We start from the raw sequence: 12,745 nt of genomic DNA, 5'->3' as shown, positions 1-12,745 counted from the left end.
GGAAAGCCCTTTTGGAGAGGCAGAAGTTGAGAAGCTGTAGCAGGATTGGGCAGCAGCAATGACCCAGACGAATGAAAGTTTTGGTGGAACCTGGTTACATAGCCTGAAATTGCCAAGCCAACCTCCCCACCATATCTGAACCAGATGGATCTCATCTATTTTCCTTTGTGGGCAAGGGCATTAAAAATCTCTCCAACTGACTGGGCAGAAGAGTGTGATGCCTAAAACCACCAGCCTTTCTGCTGGGAAGGTATGAATCCCAGTCCTTGCCAGAACACTTTCTGGCTGTGTGACTGTAGGCATGTTACCTAGCCTCTCTGAAACTCAGTTTTCTCAGTGATAATCTAGCTGTAATCACGAAGGCAATGGCACCCCACTCCAGTATTCTTACCTGGAAAATCCCATGGACGGAGGAGCCTGGTGGGCTGCAGTCCATGGGGTCACTAAGAGTTGGACACGACTGAGCGACTTCACTTTCGCTTTTCACTTTCATGCATTGGAGAAGGAAATGGCAACCCACTCCAGTGTTCTTGCCTGGAGAATCCCAGGGAGGGGGAGCCTGGTGGGCTGCCGTCTATGGGGTCTCACAGAGTCGGACACGACTGAAGCAACTTAGCAGCAGCTGTAATCACAGTACCTACTTCCAAAGATTGTTGCCAGTTACTAGAGGAGATGACATATATTAAGTGCTTTGTATAATACAAACTGAGCCATCAAGGAATGATAGCTGTTCACCTTAGTATTTTTTTTTTTTTTATCATCATTGCTGAAGTAAAACAGAGTCATATGCTGGGGGAAAGATTTGGGCTTTGGATTCCAACCAACCTGAATGCCAGTTCTGGTCTCACATTTGCTAGTTGCTTCTCTGAACCTCAGGGCTTCCCTGATAGCTCAGTTGGTAAAGAATCTGCCTGCAATTCAGGAGACCGTATTTTGATTCCAGGGTCGGAAAGATCTGCTGGAGAAGGGATAAGCTATTCACCCCAGTATTCTTGGGCTTCTCTTGTGGCTTAGCTGGTAAAGAATCCGCTTGTAGTGCGGGAGATCTGGGTTCAATCCCTGGGTTGGGAAGATCCCCTGGAGAACGGAAAGGCTACCACTCCAATATTCTGGCCTGGAGAATGCCATGGACTGTTTAGTCCATGGGGTCGCAAAGAGTTAGACACAACAGAGTGACTTTCACTTTCACTTCTCTGATCCTCAGTTTCTTCTTCTGTATAAAGGGCCTCAGTTTGGGCAACGGTAAAGTGAGATCACGCATTCTAAGGGTACAAAACAGTGCCTGACAAAGAGTAAAAACCAGTGTTATCCCTCCTGTCATCCTTTCTGTTCTTACTGTCATCATCACTGCTAAAGCACCAGAAGCAATGGATGGTTAGCAGCCTTAAGCATTTACGGAGCTCCTACCCTGTGTGGGAGTAGCATCATTCACCCCAACTCCTAGCTTGTTGGTTCTTCATTTTCCGGAGTCCTTCTGGCCGGGTCAGGGAGGAGCCCTGCAGTTGTCCCAGGCCCACTCTCTCCTCTGTCCTCCCCAGCTCCTTCTGCCCACTCTCCAGGATTACCCAGGATGAGCTGAAGACTGCATAGTTTTGATACTTTTCCACAGACACCCTTGTGTTTTGTTTTGTTGCGTTTTTTTTTCCCCAAAGCCTTGTTTTTCTGCTGGCAGCCCATTTTCAACATCTTCATAAACACAGGTCAGCTGTTTTGTTTTTTTTTTTTCCCTTCTGGATCCTCTGCCACTTCATTAGAGGGCTATGTATTCCCCGTCCAAGTTCATTTATGGGGGCTGCATTAAGTAACAACTGGCCCATTTCCTAGGCGGCTGCTATTGAATATAACTGGTTCTTTGGCTCAAAGCCTTTGGGTTGGGAGGTGATGGGGTTGGTGCCACTGGGCAGGGAGTGGGACAAGAGGAAAGTCGGGATCTTCTCCAGCTCTGTTCCCGTACATTTTCTCAGCACCTTCTAGAGTCAGGTGTTTATCTGGGGCTGGGAATACTGGCAGGTGAGGCCAGGGGGAACAGACGCTTAGAAAGACAAGCTAGGTCTCTGAATCCAGGCTGTTTTTCTCTTCTTTTTTCTTTAAGTCTCAGCCGTTTTAAGCTGCACAGATGTCCAGTTGGTGTGTCCTTGGGTGCAGTGATCAGCAGACAGGGTGGGCTTCATCATTTGCAGACGCAGAATGCAAGTGTGGTTGCTACTGGGGCGTGGAAGGCACTTCCCTTCCCATGGACCTGCAGCTGCCACCCACCATGGACAGGGGACCCCCAAGAGTTATAACCTTCACGGTCTCGGTACATAGATCAGGGGTGGTCAAGAGGCCTCCACTGAGTCACCAGCACTCAAGCCAGAGCTCTGCCAGCCCAGGGCAGGGAGGTCTGCCGCCTGGCTTTCTGCAAGATGCTGTAAGGCACCAGGCCTGGGCCCCCACCGACGCGACCCTGTCATCGCCTTAGGAGTAGGATGACAGCAGTGGTGGGGCAGGGCAGGGGAGATTGGCAGGGCAAGGAACAGCAGGGGGTGGGGAGCAGGGACCTAAACCCCCCCTCCTGGGGTGGCTGTAGGAGACAAGACCACAAGTGAGCTGAAGTCAAGCCCTTGGGGTGAGCTCCATTGCCCCGTCAGCCTTCTCTTTTAAAAAACAGATTTAAAAAATAAAAAATATTACAAAGTGAGGAAGGCAACTGCAGAGCATAAGTCCTTTCAAAGCACTGGGACCTTAGGATTACAGGGCCCTTTGGATCAAAGGGGGCCTGGTTGATTACAGTTCCCAGGAGAGCAAGTGATTGGCTCAGTTTGAGACTTAGGTGGGTCGGAGGGTGGGCATCCAGCCAATCAGCGTAGCCGGAGATGAAGACTGGGTTCAAAGGGCTCAAGCATGCAAGAGGGGGCCGAGTGTCACTGAGTAGGTGGCGGGCGACTCTCCAGAGAGGTGGGGCTGAGGGCCAGGCTAGCCCAAAAGATCGAGTTCACTTAGCACGTGCCAAATAAAAGCTGGAGATTGTACTTCTAGTTGCAGTTTATTCAACTGTAAAATAAGAGCAAAATCTATAAAGCCTAGGAGTAAAAATGCTTTCTTTAAGATGCTTTTGAAAGGTGCTTTAGCTTTCTGGAAAATGAGTCCAACCTAAAAAATTACTGAAACTGTGTGTGACCATTTGATTTGGACCACAGGGCTGGCGAGAGGTGAGAATGACTAGATGATTCTGAAGGCCCCTTTTCACCTCAGGTTTCTGTTACTCTTATTTTAATCTAAGCTACAGAATTTCTATGCTATGTATCATGAGAAATTTAACAAGAATGTTTTCTTTTCCATTTCTTCCATAATACACAAATGACTTCCTTAGTTTTAAAAAAAGTTTCCCCAAATGTCTCCTTGTAGGGGGAGGACCTGGAAAAGAGTAGGAAGGAGAGCCTATGCCATGTTTTAAAGTTTGTCTAGTAAGATGCAAAGTAGTTTTCATCAAAGGAATAAAATGCCATTTGTAAAATAAGAGCAAAATGTACAAATGCCTAAGGGTATTAGAATTTTGGCTTCCCAGATGTCTCAGTGGTAAAGAATCCACCTGCCAATGCAGGAGCCCAGGAGACTTGGGTTCAGTCCCTAGGTTGGGAGGATTCCCTGGAGTTGGAAATGGCAACTCATTCCAGTATTTATGCTTGGAAAATTCTATGGCCAGAGAAGCCTGGTGGGCTACAGTCACAATGAGTAGGACACGACTGAGCACACAGCCTATTTCGTACTAGAATTTTAGGGACTTACGTCACTTTCTCTCTTAAAAACATTCTCTTACCTTGATTTCTTAAAAGCAAAAATGGTCTCTAACATCCAAACAGGCAATATGTACTCAGTGAATATTTATTAGCTTCTACCATGTTTTAAGCATTGTTCTCCAAGCCAGGTAACCTAAATTACATGGTCCTCACCCCTAAGAACCTAAAATCCTGACGCATGGGATATATTGACTATTACTGACTAATGATATAACCTGGACTAGGCTTTTATTTCTCTCGGTGCCTTGGACACCCCTCACCTTTAAAATGTAAATAATTACAGTGCAGGAACATAACGATGAAACCTGCATTACAGGGAGGAGTCTCTCGTACATTTGGAGGTAAATCTCAGAAACTTGAAATTAAGGAGGATTTGTGGCTATTTTGGAAGAAGGCTGGGGTACCCGTGTTGGCAATGGAGGCAGTGATGGAGAGCAAGGCATCAGGACTCCTCGCACAGAGCACCTGGGGACCTCCTAAGACATCCTCTGGGCCAGTGAAAGGGACCAGGGCACAGACTTCAGGCCTGAATTGGGATTTTTGCTCAGAGCCATTTGCTGGGGGTTGGTTACATCTGGAAACACCTGTGCCATCCATTCCTGCCCAGCTAAGGTGGCACAAAGTCCTGATTGTGATCATCTCAGTGGTGCTGTGGTGTTTTTCTTGCTTCTGGGATTCGTGTGCTTGGTGGAAGGCAGAGGACACAGACTTTCACTGTCATTACTTGTCTGTTCCATCATTCCTAGGAAAGGAATTGATCTTTTTCCCTTTAACAGAGTTGGTGGACTCCCATAGGATGTCACTGTAACTTTGAGTTGGGACTCCATTTTGAAACTAAATGATGGCTAATTACTTTTCAAATTAGGTTATAGCCTGGAAATTTTAATTGGGTCTCTAAAATTCCATATATATGTATTAGTCACAGGAATGTGATAGTGCTTTTGATAAACTACTTTAATATGTTTGATGTGGGTCCATTCATTATCGAATCTCTTTACCCACCTGTTCTTTCGTGAAGATAGTTGGGTTAAGAGAGCAACTATTGTCGTCACTGCCCATTACCATTGATTACTGTGGGTGTGTGTGTGTGTGTGCGCACGTGTGCGTGTGTGTGTGTGTATTTAATCTTTTGGCTGTGCCACACATCATGTGGAATCTTAGTTCCCCAACCAGGGATCGAACCCACGTCCACAGCATTGGCAGCTTGGAGTCTTAACCACTGGACCACCAGGGAAGTCCCTGTGTGTATATTTATAATATTATAAGAACTTTATGATATTGCTGGTGTGATGCTGTTTTACAGATGAGGGGGCTCAGGACTCAGGAAAGGAAGCCCAAGATCACACAGCTAGAAAGTGGCTGAGCTGGACTTGAACACCTGTCTGATCTTTCCTCTCTGCCATGTACACGCTCACCATCATGGTAACAGGGTTTTAGCTTTTTCTAAAGGAGAACACTAAGAAATGCATAGGTTTTTGATAGGATATATACCACTGTGGATCCCCCATGCCATAAGCATAGGCCTTTGATTATCTAAAGATGTGAGGTAAGTGGTGAGGCATCTCTGAGATTCTGTGACCTTTGGAAAAGCTGCCTGCATTGTGTGGGACCAGCTGTAGCCTTTTGAGGGAAGAAGGGGATCTGGGTGGGAAGACCTACTGGAAGGTAGCAAGGCAGAGTAAAAAGAACATGGCTGGTGGAGCCAGGAAGATTGAGTCTGTCTCCTGTGGGCAAGTCTACCCTGACCATCAGTAAAGTCACAGGGTAATAGCACCAACTTGGTCAGATTATTGGGAGGGTCAGAATCAGATGAGACGAGGAATAAATATCCTGTGATATCTGCAAAGCAGTTGTTAGTTGCAATTGCAAAGGGACTTCTTCTTACTCTGTTTTCCCACAACTTTCTCATGCACTCACTCACTGAGGGACATATACTCACTGCTGCTTAAAATTTTGCAGGCCGTCTCTTTCATGCTAGCTTGAGAAACCGTCAGTTTTTATAAAAAGTCTATCGTTTCTGCATAATTTTCCATTGCCTCCACGCTCCACTTTCTGAGTTTATATGAAGGGCTCAAAGGACATTGGGTGTCCACCCTAGTCCTTCCAGACAGTCCAGCCAAGCTTGTGGTCACATCTTCCCTGGTTGGAGGGATGGGAATGCCGGTTGGGTTTGGCTTTCGTCTCCTTCGTGACGGACTGTCTCGCTGACTCCTCCCGAAGCCTCAGCCTTCCTAGAGGATCGAAGGCTTCTTCAGCCTGGAGGCATGACAGTGTCCAAGTGCCTAGAACTCCATGCCTTCACCCGCCTAGAGTGGACAAGGGTTAGTCACGCAGTGAAGTCTTGTGTCCTCTGTTCTCTTTTGGCAGAACCAGCTTCTAGCAAAAGGACTGCTGTTCGTGGAGGAGAAGATCAAGCTGTGTGAAGGCAAGTACAAGGCAGCCCCCATCTGGTGGGAACTCTGACTCAGCCTTTGATGCTTGGACAGATGAAATGAGTCTGTCCAAGAGAGGCAGGCTCCAAGCGCGTGAGTCACCCCAGCCGCCTCTTCTCCAGCTAGGCGGCAGCGTTTCAGTTTGAGTCACTCCTGGCAGTGCAAGTCAGACTGCTTGAGAAATGAGGGGGAATTAGGGTGGCCTCTTGGGAGACCCCCATAAGGGCTGGTTTTCAAAAGATGTATGCCAGGAGTCTCCTTTGAAGGAATACATTATACTGTAGATCCTGTTCCCTCTGGTCTGATCCAGGCTATTTCCTATTGACCTTTGTACTGTTTCTTGGGGCTTCCCTGGTGGCTCAGATGGTAAAGAATCTGCCTGCAATGTGGGAGATCTGGGTTCGATCCCTGGGTTGGGAAGATCCCCTGGAGAAGGGAATGGCTACCCACTCCAGTATTCTGGCCTAGAGAATTCCATGGACAGAGGAGCCTGGCAGGCTACAGTCCATGGGGTCACAAAGAGTCAGACATGACTGAGCAGACTTTCACTGTTTCTTGAGGTCGTATCTGTCAGATGGTCCACTCATTTGAGGGAGACTTAGCAGGCACCCACTCAGTGGGGTAAGATTTAATAAGCAAAGAAAATTTCCCCAGCCTTAAAAGATTCTAGAGTCTAACTGATAGAAAGGCATTGGATGGAGCTGGGAGCTGGGATGAAGACAAGAGTTGGCCAATAGATCCCATGGCTCCACTGATGGCTACTGTCAGCTCCCGTCAACGTGGATCCTGGTTGCAGCTTGCCACTACTTCTTGGATGACTTTTGGAAAGTTTCTCGTTGCTTTGAGTCTTGGTTTTTCAAATAATGTTTTAAATGATAAAATGGAGGTAGGGATTGTACGGGATATGGGAGTAGAACCAGCACAGTGCTGTCCTGGCACATAGTAGGTATGCATACTGGTTCCTTCTTTTTTTCCTACTCCAGCCCAGAGACCTCTACTGTTGATCAAGTTTACTTCTAGATTCAGATGTATCAGGCAGTGGACCATCCCTTTTTCTCTTCCCCTTCTCTGGGAAAGACACTTGTGTCCGTGTCTCCCAGAAAGCCAAAGTAGGAAGAAAAATGAGAAACTGACCCTGGAAAGTCCCAGGGCTTGGCACCCAGTGAGTGCTCACCAAAACTTTGAAAAACCAGAGGTTCGAAATTAACCTCTGTCTACTCAAGAGTTGACTGAACCTGCAGCCTTGTTTCCCTCGAATGCAATTACGTTGAGCGCTTCATGGCCTTTTTGCATTTTGGAGCGGGGCTAATACCTAGGCGTGAAAGGTGGGTGGCTTCCACGTCTTCGACCACGTTGTTTGTAAGTCATTTGGAGAGTTATTTGAGAGTTATATGCTCCTGGAAATGTGGATAACCAGAGTTATGAACGAGATCCTGAGCAAAACTAGAGATTCAAGGGACCTTAAAAGGGAAAGCTGATGGTCTGTCACCCAGGTGACACTCAACATAACTACATTCAGAGTGAACACTCAGGCGCAGAGCTTGATAGGAGAAACAAGAGCATCCAAGTTTCTGTGTTTCTGCTCCAAAGCGTGACTGGAGGGCAGTGGCCGGGATGTTCTTGCTGGGTCCCTTCTTGTCCTGCAGGTTGGGCGGCAGGGTCCTTTCTGCACAGTGAAGGTGCTCTTACATCTTCAACCAGAACATCTCTACATGTTAATTTTGTATGTTATAACTCCAAGAAAGATTTTATTGGATGAAAGTGTTTTGCTATAAAATCAAGTTTGGAATCTGTCTTATCATTGAATAACCTGTACTTTATCGACCTGACTTATACACGTCCACCCTGACTGATGGCTGCAGAAGGGACAGAGGCAGCCCCTAGCTATGTGGTTCTCTTTCATAGGGAGAATATGCCTTGTTAGTTTCAGTAATATTTTCTAGAGCTTTAGTGACCTTGGCTTTAAAGAATTTCTCAGACTTATTCTGTACACCTCTGATCTAAACCTCTGTGGCAATTAGAGGACAGTTTTTAATAAGATAATCATCTAGAAGCTTCCATCCAGACCCCTTTCATCTTTGTAGAGGACTAAGCCCTTGACTTGGGGGCTGTTCTTGGAGGTAGAGTCACTTCCTCCCATTAACTCTTTCCTCCCCAGGCTACTCTGTTTAGCTTGTCTCTCTGATGTTCTTCTCTGAACACTTTCCAAAACCTCCATTCCTCTCTGAAGTTTGAAGCTGACAATTAGACCCAGGTTCCCAGGAGACGCACCTTCCCATTGCTGGGTTGAATGATGACTACATGTGCCAATGAGTACTCAGTCTTGGAGGTGAAGGGGAGAAAGTAGGAGGAGCACTGAGCAGCAGGCTTTCTGTCCTATCTTTCTAGTCGGCAGGGCCTCTGCTCGTCTCTGTGATGGAAGGCTCAGGGTAAGGGCCATCAGTAAAGGAGATGGCATAGCCTTTTCTCCTTTGAGACACTCTCTCCAAGTGTTGGGGTTCATGTTGGCTTTAGGCACAAGCATGCCCCAATGTTGCAAACTGTCCTCTTGATTTCCTGACTCCTCCCTGCAGTGAACTAGCAAACCTGCCTTTGAAAAGAGGATGGTGACTGATTGATTCATTCAGACATTTATTGATTATCTATTATGCCAGGTGCTTTGCTAGGTGCTGAGAACACAGTGGTGAGCAAAACTTCATAGGATTACAAATCCTGAAGGTGCTCACAGCCTGTAGTGGAGACATGTATCAATCAAATCACCACCAAATATAAAACTGTAACTGAGACAAGTACTAAGAATACAATCCATAACAGGGGGGTTTGACCAATGGGGGAGACTTTCCTATGGAAGTGATGCTGGAGTTGAAACTATGAAGAAGATGAATACATCTTCTGTTTATGAAGATAAACTGATGTAGGTTAGGCAAAGAGAGAAGGCAGAGAATAGTCTCGACAAAGGAACAAGCATGTGCAAAAGCCCTGTGGCATGGAGGGAGGATGGTGAGTGTACGGGGCTGAAATAAAATTCACTTAGAAGGGGAATTCAGAAGAGGATGAAGATACAGAAGAAGAAAACAGACTCTCCCCAGCCAGGTTGCCATGGTGTGGTTTTCTTTATCTAAGAGGAAAGGAAAATGTTGGGGCTGACTAATAAGTCCTGCCTGCTCTGTCCTGTCCCGTATTTGGGTTAAAAGGTAACCTCCTTCCACTCACCAGCCTTGGCATTTACAAAAACCTATATACTCAATACTTGCCATTCATTCAATCAAAGAATTCCAAACAGTGAATCACCAATGTGTCTGGCACCATGCTAAGCACTAGAAATAGAAAGGTGAGCAGGAAGACAGGGCCGGTGCCATTACTTCCGTTCTAGTGGAGGAGACAGAGAAGTGAATGAGTGATTCCACCAGAGTGGAATTAGCTCTTGGCTAATTACAAAGGAGAGTAGAGGGTGTTATGGATTTGCATTTTCCCTGGTGTATTTCACTCTGACCTTTTAAAATCGGCACATCTTTGGTCCTGCCAGTTAAAAGTCATGGCTTCATTCTGTTCTCTCTCGCAGCCACTGCTTTTGTTGTCCGTTAAACTAATAGATGGACATCACTAAGTGAATCTTTCAAGATCTGTTCAGTGGATCTGGCAATGTATTGCCAGACGCATCTCTCAGTGTTTAATCTCGGCTGACCCAGTTTCCCTGCCTCAGCTGGGCAGAGACAGTGCCCAGTCAGCTCTGCTATCTAGGTCATTAAACAGCAGCCACCGTGCCGACTCCCCTCTGCCAGTGCCCGCCTTTCCTGCAGGTGCAAAAGTTCCTCAAACAGCCTTCCGGTGGTGTTGGGTGACCTGTGTCCATCTAGCCTGGGGGGAGTGCTTGGCCAGGGCTGGGCTTCCTGATCCCGGGGGTGTGGATAGACACGGCGTCAGGAGGTGGCTGTGTTTTGCAGATGACCGTTCAGAGAGTAATGCCTTTCCAGTTACAGTGGGTGCAGGTGATAGTTTCTAAGTCCTCTTTCCATCTTTCTCAAGTGATAGCTCAAATCTAGACTGAAAAACCAGTGTCTTAGTGATTGCAAAAAAAAAAAAAAGATAATATTTAACTGTGCACTTGATCTTGCTGGATTATACTGGCAAGAACATGGGTTCTGGAAGCCCAGCTTGGCATTCTACCTGTGTTCCTTTGAGCCCAGATACCTGGCATGTCTGAGCTGTAAAGCAGGGTAATAACATCCATTCATGAGATTACTTATAGATAATAGTCTAGCACAGGGCCTGATCATGTTGTAACCATTCTCATGATGATTGCAATTATGTGCTTTTCAAAATTCAGCTCCCTTTTATGGACTAAGGGAGAGAAGGCATATTTGCATATTCTTGATCATCTTCCCATCCAATTCCATGTTTACTGTAGTAGCACTTAGAGATCCAATATACGTAATGAGCTTTCCCCCGCAACACCCCGCCTGTGCTCCATTTGACTAGGAACTGCCTCCCAACCACTCCTGTGAGTAATGACCACATTCTTCTCTTTCTTTCTCCCCTCCCATCTTCTCGCCCTTGTGTAGGTGAAAATCGCATTGAGGTTCTGGCTGAAGTCTGGGACCACTTCTTCACTGAGACTCTCCCCACCCTGCAGGCCATATTCTATCCAGTTCAGGTCAGTCTCACTGGGGAACGATCTCCTGCCGGCCTGGGCAGTCTGTCTTACTCCCTGACCGGTGCCCCCTGGGGCCTGCCAGCGAATGAGGGAAAACCAGGAGCCTGGGCACTGCCCGAGTTGGATCAGGACCTCGGACATCTTTGGAAGGCACTCTGTTCTATATTTAGCATCTAACCTCAAGCAGCGAACAGTGCATGCATACCTAGCAATTTGTAGGCTCTCCTTTCCCTCTTGGTTTTGAGGATGTCTGTATCTTCTTAGAGTGGTTTGTTTCTTCTTTTCAGAAATAAGGGAAGATGGGGGAAGGAGACTTTTTTCCTTTTCTTTCCTTTTTTCCCCTCCCCACTTTCTTTGAAGCATAGTGGTCTGGCAAGTTTCCTGTGACTCCCAAATTCCGGGAAAGGAGTAGTGTTCCTTGCTCTCCGTAAGCGATTTCCTGAAGACGAGAAGGCCCATGATGTAGCAGAAAGAACTGCGGACTAGGAATCTGTAGTTGAGTGTAGGCAAACTCATTTCCCGTCTCTGAGCATGGCTCCGTTTCATCTCCTGCAGAATGAGGAATTTAGAGTACGAGATGAACAGCATCTCTTATGCTTCTTATTCTGCGAGCTCTGCTCATTTCTACCATGTGCTGGTTTCCCTCTACCCTGCTGCAGGGGCCAAGAACAGGATTGGTCAGTGCCTGGTGAGAATAGACACGCCCTCAGGCAGACTGACCAATAGATGTTCTTCTCCAAAGTGTACGTGTCTGTCATAGGCTTCCGTTGCTGTGTGCTCACAATAGCTCTTCCCATTGGGGTTAAGCCTTCGCATGCAATCAGGTTCGGAGAAGGCAATGGCACCCCACTCCAGTAATCTTGCCTGGAAAATCCCATGGACGGAGGAGCCTGGTAGGCTGCAGTCCATGGGGTCGCAAAGAGTTGGACACGACTGCTCGACTTCACTTTCACTTTTCACTTTCATGCATTGGAGAAGGAAATGGCAACCCACTCCAGTGTTCTTGCCTGGAGAATCCCAGGGATGGGGGATCCTGGTGGGCTGCTGTCTATGGGGTCGCACAGAGTCGGAAACGACTGAAGCGACTTAGCAGCAGCAGCAGTAGCAGCATGCAATCAGGTTAGATTAGATGTGAAGCCATTGATAGGAATTACCTTGTACCAGAGGTAAGGGCCCACGGGCTTTGTTTGCTCTGAATGCTGTCTTAAAGGAATTCTGGGTTCTTTTAAATACATGTCAAATATTTTAAAATCAGAAGATTACGCCTTCAGAGTCCCTTTTTCCAATTCCAGTTTGCCCCTAACAATTCCAGTAGAAGTGTGTGGCCTGCAGCCCACTGCTCTTTTCATCCCATCCCTGCTCCCCGCTGCGCCCCCATGAGAGGATTTATAGCTTTTCTGTGGATGGCTCACCCTCTGTGTCCACAGACTTGTCCCTTTGCTGCAATACTCACTCCTTGGCCAGCAGTGGGTCTTAAGACGACATGCTTGGGAGGCAGGGTTGCCAGATAACACAAATTGACCTACAGGATGCCTAGTTAAATTTCAGATAAACAATAAACAATGCAATATTTGGGACATACTTATACTAGAAATTTATTCAAATGTAACTGGACAGCCTCTGGTTTATTTGGCAGCCCTACTGGAGAAGGGGTGTAGACCTAGGTCCTTCTTAAGATTCCCTGTGTCTACAGGGAATTCCAAGATAGAGATACCCAGATGGGTTTTTTCTCTTTTTCACCGTGCTTCGAGGCATGCAGAATCTTAGTTCCTTGACCAGGAGATCAGGGATCAAACCCTCACCCCCTGCAGTGGAAGCTCAGAGACTTAATCATTGGACTGCCAGGGAATTCCCCACTAGATGGAGTTAGAATGGGGAGT

General features: G+C 46.9%; 1 protein-coding gene across 13 annotated transcripts in view; it reads left to right on the top strand.

Moving 5' to 3' along the window:
- PRR5L (proline rich 5 like) overlaps positions 1-12,745 on the top strand; it is a 158,308-nt gene that overhangs the window by 128,072 nt on the left and 17,491 nt on the right. For 11 of the 13 annotated variants that reach the window (XM_027562650.1, XM_027562642.1, XM_027562643.1 and 8 more), the window contains 2 exons: positions 6,147-6,204; positions 10,774-10,865. The exons of 1 other annotated variant lie outside the window; for it this stretch is intronic. In XM_027562650.1, the coding sequence (XP_027418451.1) occupies positions 6,147-6,204; positions 10,774-10,865 (150 nt within the window). The remainder of the gene's footprint in view (positions 1-6,146; positions 6,205-10,773; positions 10,866-12,745) is intronic. One more of the 13 variants, XM_027562647.1, reaches the window with a different exon arrangement.

The sequence above is a fragment of the Bos indicus x Bos taurus genome, chromosome 15 (assembly GCF_003369695.1).
Source record: "Bos indicus x Bos taurus breed Angus x Brahman F1 hybrid chromosome 15, Bos_hybrid_MaternalHap_v2.0, whole genome shotgun sequence".
NCBI lineage: Eukaryota > Metazoa > Chordata > Mammalia > Artiodactyla > Bovidae > Bos > Bos indicus x Bos taurus.
Note: the sequence above shows the minus strand (reverse complement) of the source record. Positions and strands in the feature narration are given on the sequence as shown.